The following is a 12,096-nucleotide window of genomic DNA, read 5'->3' on the forward strand; positions in this document are numbered from 1 at the left end:
AATACTAACTTATCCAGTAATTTGGACATCTATAGAGCATTCTTTCAGGGTTCTCAGGTGTCCACAAAACAACCAAAATGGGTTTCTCAGAGCAAAAGCATTGGGTTGGGCCCCTTTTCCTCAAGCTTCCACTCGATGACATCGAGCTTGATTCCATGAGAGTAATTGTGAGTGAGGAGCTGAGTTTGTGGCGAGGAGCTTAATTTGGGGGTTAGGGATTTCTGAATTTGGGGGAGTAGTTGATTATAAAGTCACGTGAGGGCCATGTGACCTCCTACAGGCAAGAATCGGGCTAATTAGAGGGCGGGAAAGTCACGTGGAGACTCATGGTCATTATTTTAATCTTTTTAACTTATGCCGTTTGTCACATGTGCATTTTCTGTCTCTGATGTAACAGTAGGGAAAAAACGAGAGGTGCTTTTCAGGATAGGAAGTAAAAGTAGTGAAAATAAAAGATAGAGATCAAAGTAGAAATTGTATGAAAATATAAATACGAAAATGTGGTTTTTGTCAAAAAAGAAAAAAAAAAATCAACAACAATAAAAGAAAGGAAAATGATTTGCGCTTCGAGCTGAGGTTACAAGCCCAAAGTTGAAACTTGAGAAAGAAGGACTAGTCGGTCTACTACTTCAACAAGCTTATTTGAGCTTCGAGCTCAGGTTCTTGCAAGCCCAAAGTTCAAGTTTGAGAAACAAACACAGTCATCCATCACTTCAACACAACTGTTCACGTTCTCAGCTTCTTCGACCTCCGCAGCCATTTCGAAGCTCAACAAGGATGGGATTTGGAGCCCTAAGAACGTTAATTCGACCCCTATCAAGAACCCTAATATCCCGCACCTCCACTTCGATTTGCTCCACTACGACGCCGCTTCCTTCCACTTCCTCTTTCTCACCCCTAAATTCGGAGCTCCGATTCGCTTTAGATGGCCAAGCCCCATGGTTTCCGATCCACAACCGTTTCCACAGTTTGACCGACACTCGGTTCCCGAAGAGACGGCCCAGCCAAGAGTCTCGTCGCAAAAGAGCCACCATGAAAACTCCAGGTTTATACTCAGTCACTTTACTTGTTATGGCTTTTGCTCAAGCTTCCATTAAATGCTTTAGATTGTGAAATTAGGGTTTTGGAAATGAGAAGAATTGATTTTGTTTGCAGGGCCGTATGCTTGGGTTAAGTACACACCAGGCGAACCGATACTTCCAAATAATCCCAATGAAGGCAGCGTGAAGAGAAGGAATGAGAAAAAGCGCATGAGGCTGCGGCGTGAATTTATATTGGTGCGTGTTTTGCGAATAAAAACTCATTGAAAAGTTTCTTTCTTTTATATGTTTTGGTGGAACTTATTTCGTATATATCAACTAGGATGTGTTTCAATTTCTAAGTGATGTGTTGAGCTAAACTGGATCAATAAGTTAAAAATTTGAATACACCTTATTTCACAACTTGCTAACTTATGCGACTGGGAGTGGCGGACACTTTCTGCCCCAACCACTGATTATATGGACCCATTAGTTTTCCTCAACCACAAATTTGTTAAAATTGTTTTTTTACAACGATTGAGGTGACATGTTTCAAATGGTGCTAATAAATCAGTTTGTGGTGGGCTTGTGTGAAAATTGTTGCTTTTGATTGGAGAAAATGATTTGGAAACTTTGTTGTGCTTTAATATACTAGTATATTGGTGTAATTTGCCAACAATCATTATGAAAGTAAAGTTTGAGATGAATTTTCATTGCCTCAGGATTAACAAACTTTTGAATGAGATAATGGACTGTAAGCTTGAAAATGGAACTATGAATGTTGCAATGATGATGTGGTATTTTTGATTCATTGCTCTGTTCTTTGTTATTAATGTTGCTGCAATAGCAGCTTGAAATGTGTTATTTTATAATCTATGCATGTCAAAAACCATACGGTAAGAACTCAAAGATAAATTATCAGTGCTAACGTCATGAGGCGGTGTACCATCATGGAACTTGTTTAACCATTATTGTGTGGTGTTGGGCATAGGCCAATATCTCGCACATCTACTAAATGTGGACTTCCAAATCTCTGTGAACACTTAGTTTCTCTCGCTTAACTCTTCCCTATTAAAGAGATAAAGATAAGAGTGCTAGGTGGAGGGTGAGGTTTTGGGTTGTTTGTGCGTAACTTACCACTAAAAAAAAGTGAAACTGTATATGTTATCCTAACTAAGATATAATTACTAATGGAAAAGTGTGCCGGACCTCTGTCTTTAGCAAGCTCTCTCACTACAAGGTATTTCTGTGTAGGTTTGTAAGTGTGACCTCTGGCCTAGCTTTATCCATTTGTTACTAGATTGGCAGTCATGTTTTCAGGTTTAGGGTTATCATTTCTTGAGCTTTATAATATTATGGATAGTATATCTTGATCGACATCAAAAGGAACAATGTTAAATAACCTACTTGAAACAACTTCCCTCAGTCTATCTTCTGACACCAGGAATGAAAGCATGCTTGAAAGTGTGAAAGAAAGGCTGAGGAGATCAAAGCCATTGAAAGGAATTAGATGTAGGCGCGATGATTTACTTTATGGGCGAGGTCTCTGATTCATTTTCTTAACATATTAGATCTGGAATGCTATTTTTAAAAATACTTATCAAAAAAAAAAAATGCTATTTTTAAATAATAATAAAAAGGCCGCAATAGGAGGGGGCAGGGGAGATTTGAATGAGTGATTTCTGCTTTATAATGTGTGATCCCCAGCTGATTGTGCTATTCCTTATTTGGAAGGCTGAAAAGTGGTTTTGAATGACCCCTTATAATGTGTCAATCTTCTACTTGCAACTTACCCTATATCGCACATTACTGTTGGGCCTTTAATCTGCTGGAGACATGTATAGATCGGGATGAATATGTCCTCTTTATTGTATATATATATATTTTTTTTATGGAAGTCTTATTATACTTTGAATTTTTCCCCCAGCCGACTTGCATAAGTCTACTGAATAGAAAGGCTTATGTCTTGATGTCAGATATAAATTACTTACCTTGTATATTTAATTGTTTTCTTGAATGTGCAGGCAGAAAAGAAGAAACGAAAGGCTCAGCTGCAAGAGGCTACAAGGAAGAAGAACATTAAGAGGGTAGAGCGCAAAATGGCTGCTGTGGCAAGGGAACGAGCTTGGGCTCAAAGACTGGCAGAGCTGCAGCAGCTTGAGGAAGAAAAGAAAAAATCCATGGCTTAACATGCATTCTTGCTCTTACATCATCTTTTATTTCTCAGAAAATAGCTAACAGCTAGGGAGGGAAGCGGAGCTCGCTTTGATGGGTGGTGCCTGGCATTAGATCAAATCTCATGTGGTTTTTGAAATTTACTCCAACGGACAACAGCCCGCCCCCCCCCCCCCCCCCCTCCTTTTTTAATAGTATAGAAGAATCTTTGTCCCAATAAACTGCATACCCTTGTTGAGTTGAATCTCAAAACTTCCTTTCTGAGTGAGATGAGAAATATTACTAAACTATAATAGATTGTGTCTGATGACTTAGACCTACAAAACTCAAGTAGGTGTCCAGGCTAGGGTGGGTTTTATTAAATTTTTTTTGGAAGTTATCTTTCTATTTTTCCTTTTCTTCTTTCTTTGTAGGGAGACCATTTCCTAGTGTTGTTGTGTCTTTTCCCTTCCCTTTATTTTTTGGTTGTTTCTTGTTGACAAACCTAGGTAAAGATTATCAGCAAAATAATTCGAAGCAGCCATTAAGCTGCAAAGCTCCCACATAAAACTCTGTTTTGCCGAATTTTTAACCTTGTTACAGCACACCAATTTTGCTCCTACATCCTTGATATGGCTCGGAAAATAGCTTCTTTAGATTTTAGTATTTTACTTCTCACTTGTAGGCTGTAGCATGGCATTTGTTTAAACTGTAGCCCAAGCCACACCTTGCTTAAATGGAATGTAAACTGACTTTCCTTTAAGCTTTATTGGTTCCCTAATGAACATCATCTTCCCACTTTGGGTTATTAAACAGGGTCTTTCTCAAAAAAAGAAAAAAGAAAAAAAGAAAAAAAAGATTATTAAACAGGGTTCAGCATTTGCAGCCAAATTCATCTAGCAAATGAGCACTCAAAAAAAGGATGATTCCTATATTTAGAGTACTATGGAGACGGATTAATATGAACTGGCTATCAATAGACTCAATACAGAACAGGCTCTCGAGTCTCCACTGGTGATAGGTTTATCAAATGAGAGTGGGAGATTTTTGCGTATACTGCAGGAGTAGTACTAAGAAGAACTGGAAACTATGTCAATGAAGTAATCCATCTAATTGTCTTTCTAGTCTATTGTCTCGGTCAACTAACACCAACAGAAAAGCGATAGATAATCGGTATGCCAGAAAAAAACCATCTGAGTGAACTGATCATTGTAAAATTTATGTAATTCCAGAGAGCCAACGGTACATGTCAATCTCCTGACCAACAATAAAAGCAGTAAAGCACCATTTGTACTTGCATTTGAATTTTTTTTCATATGAAAGTTTGACTATGGGGATATATAACACCCCACCCCCTGTGTGGTGAACCACTCCTACGTGAGTGGGGTGTTATATTATTTCTGTGATGTAAAATACCACCTCCACTGATGTTGATAATTGAATCAGAACAAGGCAATTGAAAACTCCATCAATTCTTTTTTTTTTTTTTAATTAGAACAAGGCAATTAACAACTTTATCTCCAATCTAAATTCCACTAGTTAAATTTAAGCGGCAGCAGTGAGTTTAGCTCAACCATGATTACGAAGGGTTAATTTGTGCATACCATGTAATGAAGGTGAGAGATACACAAATTCTGTCCATTTGTGTATATGTACTGCGTACATGAACACTCACATACACGTATATTAATTGCATTCATATATTCAATTGTAATAGTTTGTTTTTTTCTTCTAGTGTTATCTCTCTCTCCATTTGTGTGTATGTATTGCGCATATGAACGCGCGCGCACACGTATATAAACTGCATTCATATATTCAGTTGTGATAGTTTGCTCTTTTCTTCTAGTGTTATCTCTCTCTCTCTCTCTTTCTCTCTCTCTCTCTCCATATAATATAAATATGCACAGTGCATGCGTGCACACACACAGAGACACAAGTTATGAGGATAATGATGAAAGTGGTGGATAATTTAAATAGATAATGCCGATAGTAGAGATGAGTCTAGCTTCACTTTCAACCCAAGCCTCCATTTTGTTTCAACTTTGAAACAAATGTCTTGCTTGTTCGAATTGGGTGCATTTGGAATATTTTGTATATGTCTACGGTAGTTATGCCTTCTATAAGAGATCTTGATTTAACATGTAATGATTCAAGAAAAGAGGTCAACTGCATTTGCATTTTATACCTTAAAAGGACAAGGGCTAGTCAAGTTAAAATTTGGACTTTTTGTAATTATTAATTATATATCCAAGATTCACTTAATAAACACCCAATGAGATGCTCAACACATACTCGTACAATACACAAATACACAATTCAATCCAATCAAATCCACACCTTTCATTTTGGGGGGATCACATAAAAGCAGTGAACTTACCTACGCTTTTAACTATTCTCATTTCACACAAGAAGATGGTTTGAAAGAAAGATGGCAATACTTCTATTGCACAGTTCTTGAAAGAAGCCTTTGGCTACTTCCTTGATCCATTCACCTTTTTATATACAAATACCGACTGTACAACTCAAAAGGAGAGGAGACAAACAAAACTTAGGCATGCGCTGAAATCATAGCCTGAGCTGTAGTCTCTAAAGTGAATTCTAAACCTTTGAAACAGTATTTTACTTCTCTCTAGCCAACCGTTAGTTTCTACTTCGATCTCTAGGAAACTGATTTTCTTCGATAAAACCTGTCAAAAAAGATAGGCGTGGCTTTAGTTAATTAGTAGATGTTGGAGAATTCAATAGAATAATGAGTGCAAGCACATGGGTAATGACCAAAATTTAGTTTAGAAAGCATACAAAACCACCATTGAACAATTTTAAAAAAACATTTACCTGAAATCTGACGAGTTTGAATCTGACTAGGGGCACATATACAAAAGAAAAAATTAATTTTCTTTCATTGTACGTATTGTTCTTGTAAAATCTTTTGATACCTAGGAAACCCATTCTTGCAAGCTGAGACCTGCGCACATGCCATAACATGTTATTAATTATTATAACTTGCTTTTTTTGGGCTCAAATAACATGTTACTATATAACTTAGTACTTTTGTAGGAACTTTTTTTCATTTTATTATTATGGTCCAATTAGTTATTTGACTAATCTGCAAAATTATGCATACTTATTTGGGAAATTGGACTAACGGTCGGCTGTGCAAAATACGAATACATGATGAACAAATGGCACATGTTTGAATCCAGTAACTTAGGGATGACAAATTGATTGGACTTTATTACTTATCAATAAATTAAAAAGAAAAAAAGATACTGCTTCTAAGTGTTCATTTGAAAAAGTTTATTTTCATTAATATACTTTAAAAAAATAAGACCAAAAAAAAAAAAAAAAATACATATAGGTTGTGTTTAGCATTGACTTAAAAAATCAGTTTATTTATTTATTTATTATTTAGCTTATTTTTACTATTATTCAGCTTATTTTTATTACTATTTATGAATCTCATTGTGCTTTTAGTACTATTCATGAGTTCCATTATACTATTTTAGCTACCTTTTATTTTTATATATAGTACTTTTAGTAAAAAATTTTCAGTTTTAGCTAAATAAGCTATTCTCGGACTTGTATTCAAAACATAAAAAATGTAAACTTAAAAAAAAATACACACAAGATGAAAAAAAAAATATTGCCACAAACAAATTTTAATTAGAATAAAATCATTTTCACATATACCAAGGTTGTTCTACTATACATCAAGCCCAATGCGATGATTGAAGAAATTATATTATTGGTAAAGATTCTCAAATAAATAATATAGGTAAGTTCAAGTTCAACAATGAAATTCCATTTTTTTTTTAAACGGCGTAGTTTCAATTTTCAAATGAAAGATGGTCAAAATAGATGTAGATGATAATGAAGGGCGGCTACCCAAGAAAGTGGTTAGGAATTAGGATTCCCCGAACATTTGAGAGTTTTGAGCATTGACAATGGGACTGGACAGAAAAGTCAATGAAATGAATATCACTTCATCTATTTTTCAACGACAGTGCTTATTTTTCTTTATTGTTAATTCTAATTATTTGCCTATATTATATGAACAAGTTTTTACATTTGACACTTCTCATATATAATATCATTTGTCAATTGTGTTTATTACGAAATTAAATGTTCTTATCGTTTTTGCACTTTTCAAAGCTGACTGCAGAGGCACTCAGAAAACGTGATAATCACTATAATTTTAAGGGAACACAATATAAAAAAAAAAAACGTGATAATCAACAACTGGAGAAAATCAAATAAATCAAGAAAATCAAATAAATCAATTCTGAATATGTGATATAGAAGGAGAGAATACCAAAAAGATATTTTTTTTGTTTGTTGGAGATAAGTACCAAAAAGATTGGAAACAAAAAAAAGTTGAGCACATATAGGGGAAAAGGGGATCAAGTAAATATTCAATGAAACAAAATCGAGCAAATCAAGGAAAAGATAGCAGAGGAAAAAAAAAAAAGGAAATAATTATACCAAACCAAAGATATCAATTTCAATGAAAATTAGCAACCATGGAAATTCCAAAGAATTATAATTTGAACTGTTCAAAAAGTTAGGCGTATAAGATCTTCTTGAATTCATATCATTATCTTGACCTTCCAGAAGAATAAAAATTCAACTCATCTAATAAATGACTAAAATGAAATTTCCTTAAGTCATTATTCATTGTGCAACTGTGGGACCAGCCAACTCACCATCCACATCACCCAAATAAAAAACCGAACAAAAACTCGAACCCTTAATGATGCATTCACCTCACCAGTAAATGGTGTCCTCATCACATTTCTACCCTCTAATTATGGCATATTATTATCAATAAGAAACAATATTTTTTACAGATACTATTTGGTTTTGGTGCGATTGATAATAAATAATTAATAATGTTAGTGGTGGATTGAGGTAAAACCTAAAAATGATATTAGTTATTAATTATGAAAAAAAATGGTGAAAAATATTGTGTCCTAGATATGATTCTATAATTATTATTCTAAAAAAAATGGTCTCATAGAGAAAGAGAAATGTGCCTTGGTATCAAAGAAAAAGAGAGGACTTACAGCTTCAATGTCAATTTTGTAAACCAAAAGCTTCCGTCTCTCTCTGCAACTTGTTCTATATGCCACAACAATATGCCCAACAGCAAGAGCCAGAGAGCATATGAACAAAGCTATTTCCGTGGCCCTAACATACCCACCTCTAACTTTGCCAGCAAACACAACTGAAGCTTTCAACGAAACAAACATTAAAGACAAAAGTGAACACATCGTTGTAATCCCCAAATATGGCCCTCGTGAGAGCCTTGGCCCATCGCACAAGCTATAAACACCTACAAACACAAACAAAGCAACAACATAAATCTAAATTCTAAACTGTAATTAAGCATGTTGTTTTGCTTTAGAAGCCAAAAAAAGGGTACACAAATATCAAACACTTACATATTATGATGGCCGATCTTAGAATGGAAATGAGGGGTATATCTATGAGAGAGTACCGAAAGTCATAGTTTTGGAGGTGGGAAGAGAGAGTTTGTAGAGAAAGAGAAGACGGAGAAAGAGAAGCAGAGAGAAGCGCAGAAGGAAGAAGTGTATCCGCTATAACCAAAAGAACCGGCGCTGAGAAAAGCAGCAGAGAAATCAGCATGGTGATCAAGAAAAACAAAGTCTTCACAGCCCTCAAAAGCCTTCTTGATTTCTCATCCTTTGAAAAACCCATGTCTCTCTGATTGTTTGTTTGTTTGTTTGTTTTCTATGGGGAGTCTTTGGCTATGTTTTCGGAGGATTGAATTTGAGGATTATATATATGTATTAGCAAGGTATGAAATTAAAGATATAATGAACTATAATAGGGAAAAGTCTTTAAGAGGGTACCAACTAGAGACGCTTAAAAAGAGGAAGGAACCATATGGGTAAGTTTTTGGAGGCTTAAAGGCTTAATAGAGAAGTTTTGTAAGGCGTGGAAGGTGCAGGCTAAGGTGCAATGTTTTGACTGGACTTGTCTACTTCAGAGTTAGACTTTGGAACTTCATAACACGCTGAATTCATCGGTCAAATAGTGGCATTTCTCTTCCTCTTCATCATAGAGTAACCGAAAATACCTAAATAGCATTAAACGACAGTTAACGACATCTTTATATATATATATATATATATATATATAAGTTAGTACTATTATTTTTATTTTTTGGGATATAATAGAATAAGTAACGTATAGTCTAGGCCTATCAAAAAAAAAAAAATAGTCTAGGAGTGGCAAAATTGGATACAACTTGCGAATCTAACACGACACGACATGAAATTAGCAAGTTATGAATTGAGGCTTAATGAGTTCATATCATGTTTGGGTTGACACAATTAACTCGTTTAATAAACGGGTTGCGTTAGTGTTCAACATATAAAACTCGTTTGACTTGTTTAATTAAATGGCATTTTACCAATATACTTTTCAAACCTTAAGTATATAAACTTATTAGTTATTATGGTTTATTTTCTTTGACATATTATGATTGATTATTTGTAATATTGAGATATGCTTTAATTTTGAATGATTATTTATAATGCAGTTACTTGTTAGTTCTGAATTTTATATTAAAAATATTTATTTGCTTGTTTTTTCATAAATTTTTTCTTCTTCATTTTGATAAAATCTGATAAACAGGTCGACACAATTGATCTGTTTAAGGTTGTGTTAGGGTTGAAGAATCTTGACCCGTTTAATAAACATGACATGTTAGTGTTGACCTATATAGTTGAACGCTCATTAGTTGACACGACACGAACCCTACACGTGAACACGAATTGCCACCCTTAAGATATACTAACATTTTTCATAACTAATAATATAGTTTTTTGTGAATGATATATTTTTCATAATTAAGAGTTATATTGTTCTAATCACAATTAATTGAGCATTTACATCTAGGTTTAAAAAAAAAAAAAAAAACTTATTTTACACTTTAAAAACTTATTTTATGTATTTTACCAACTCATTTAACAATAAACCTAACTTCTAATTTTTTTTATTTCTACATACAACGTGATAAAATAAGAGAAAGAGAGAGAAGGTGGAGAGAGGGAATGAGGGAGTCAAAGAGTAGAGAGGAGAAAGAAGTGTGAATAAAAATGAATATAAAATAAATACAATCATGCAACGGTAGTTGCTATAAATACAAACTTTTACTTTCACAATTGTTAAATTTTTTTAGCAATACACATAAAGCTCAATTTGAGTGCGTGTTGTTAAAATTGCCATTTGGAGTCTTACACCCCTAATACTAATACTAATGCTCGATTTAACGTTTATATGCGTGCCCATCAAAGCATTAAGAGACAAACTTTGGTTCTTTGTTTAATGCGTATTAGCATGTGACTATGGTGCAGCTGATTCAAAGAACTGCAGGAATTGGCTGTTTATTAGATGAATCTTATAAAAATGTGTTTGATGATTATTGATTACTTTTATCAATTTTCCTATCCAATCAAAGAAAATTACATATAAAATAAGCTTTAACTAACCCTTTAGTGTTAGTTATTTAAATATTAATTCTCTTCAATCAACGGGTATGGTGGAACCGATGGATTGGGATCATGTGATCACATGCAACATTTTGTCTTTCTGAATCAATCATATTTTATTTTTCTCTGTTGGTACCTTTTTTTCTTATGGGTTAAGTTTTAAACAATTGCACAATGAAGAGTATTTGATAAGGTTCAGATTCTTTGGTGGGTGACATTCTAAATACCTAATTCAATTTGATCAACTGTTAATGCCTTTATCGATTGGCGTTGAGAGATTCCTTCGTATAATATTCGTGAAGTATTATTGCTAGCAACAGTTAGAAGCTGCCAAGGGGGATGAAATCAACTCAGCAAGCAAACCAGAAAGCTCAGTTCAATTGAATTTGAGCAGGGGAAAGGTAATGATGCTCCTATAAAGTATATCACAATTTTAATTTTATTATATATGGTCAGAATTTAGGAGCCTTCGCGTGCGACGAGTCTTATAGCTTAACTAATACTAATTTTTTTTTTTTTAATGTTCCCACAAAAACACCTACGATTCAAATTGGTTCTTCTCCAATAATTAAATTATCGCTAAAAAGAAGCTTGTGTCTAGGTTTTTCTAGAAAACTTGATAACTAGTAGTATAAAAAATTAAAAAAAAAATCCAAAAATAACAATATATGGACTAGCAATAAATCATTTCAAATGAGATGAAAAGTCGAAGGCTAATTTTCAATTCCACGAAGTGTGTATATATATATATATATATATATATATATATATATATATATATATATATATATATATTTTTTTTTTTTTTTTTTTGAGAAAAAAAAATTCCACAAAGTATATAATTGAGCATATTCTGATTTCTAACCCTTTTCAGGACATTTTAAACTTGTCTTTTAATTTTAACATTTCGTGGACCAACTATTTAACATTTATAACATTTTTTTTTCCTTTTTTTTTTTTTCCTGACAAGTGGAATAAAAAAGATTTTATAATTAGGAAGTAAACTATAGTTGGATGGTAGCAAGTTTAAGCCATCTATGGGACATAAAATGGAACACTGTTAATAGGTCAGAGGATTTCAACTCAACATTGGGCCTTTTATATATTATGGAATAGAGATATCATTTGACTACAACGGCCTAAAATACATTATATATATATATATATATATATATATATATATATATTGGGACTTGTTTAAGTACTTTGGAACAACAGCTTCTTTTCTTTTCTTTTTTTGATTTAATGGAAGAGACCGAACTTAATTTGGTACATAAGACAAAAGGTCAGACTAGAAGACATACAAATTCGCATCTAGAATCTAGATTCTAGAAATCTTTTAGCCTAGAAGGCAAGAAATTACCCATTTTATTACTATATTTATAGGATTTTGACTTTTTTATTTT

The 12,096-nt window shown here is 33.6% G+C and overlaps 2 protein-coding genes across 2 annotated transcripts; one reads left to right on the forward strand and one right to left on the reverse strand.

Annotated features, from left to right (window-relative positions):
- Window positions 1-645: 645 nt before the first annotated feature.
- LOC142638480 (uncharacterized) lies at window positions 646-3,581 on the forward strand. The gene is made up of 3 exons (XM_075812507.1): window positions 646-1,045; window positions 1,156-1,277; window positions 3,044-3,581. The coding sequence occupies exons 1-3, from the start codon at window positions 778-780 to the stop codon at window positions 3,206-3,208; spliced, it is 555 nt and encodes a 184-aa protein (XP_075668622.1). The 5' UTR covers window positions 646-777; the 3' UTR covers window positions 3,209-3,581.
- A 1,784-nt stretch (window positions 3,582-5,365) lies between these two features.
- LOC142638442 (uncharacterized) lies at window positions 5,366-9,081 on the reverse strand. Its single transcript, XM_075812476.1, has 4 exons — window positions 8,615-9,081; window positions 8,237-8,505; window positions 6,009-6,138; window positions 5,366-5,860 (listed from the first exon to the last, which is right to left on the reverse strand). The coding sequence occupies exons 1-3, from the start codon at window positions 8,889-8,891 to the stop codon at window positions 6,073-6,075; spliced, it is 612 nt and encodes a 203-aa protein (XP_075668591.1). The 5' UTR covers window positions 8,892-9,081; the 3' UTR covers window positions 5,366-5,860; window positions 6,009-6,072.
- Window positions 9,082-12,096: the final 3,015 nt, after the last annotated feature.

The sequence above is a fragment of the Castanea sativa genome, chromosome 6 (genome assembly GCF_040712315.1).
Source record: "Castanea sativa cultivar Marrone di Chiusa Pesio chromosome 6, ASM4071231v1".
Lineage (NCBI taxonomy): Eukaryota > Viridiplantae > Streptophyta > Magnoliopsida > Fagales > Fagaceae > Castanea > Castanea sativa.

Bases quoted from the DNA above. Each gene is read 5' to 3' on its own strand.
- LOC142638442 (XM_075812476.1), bottom strand. From the start codon at position 8,891: ATGGGTTTTTCAAAGGATGAGAAATCAAGAAGGCTTTTGAGGGCTGTG. The intron at 8,506-8,614 runs GTAAGTGTTTGA...TTGTGTTTGTAG, and splicing joins AAGATCGGCCATCATAATAT to GTGTTTATAGCTTGTGCGAT. The intron at 6,139-8,236 runs GTAAGTCCTCTC...GCATGTGCGCAG, and splicing joins ACAAAATTGACATTGAAGCT to GTCTCAGCTTGCAAGAATGG.
- LOC142638480 (XM_075812507.1), top strand. From the start codon at position 778: ATGGGATTTGGAGCCCTAAGAACGTTAATTCGACCCCTATCAAGAACC. The intron at 1,046-1,155 runs GTTTATACTCAG...TTTTGTTTGCAG, and splicing joins AGCCACCATGAAAACTCCAG to GGCCGTATGCTTGGGTTAAG. The intron at 1,278-3,043 runs GTGCGTGTTTTG...TTGAATGTGCAG, and splicing joins TGCGGCGTGAATTTATATTG to GCAGAAAAGAAGAAACGAAA.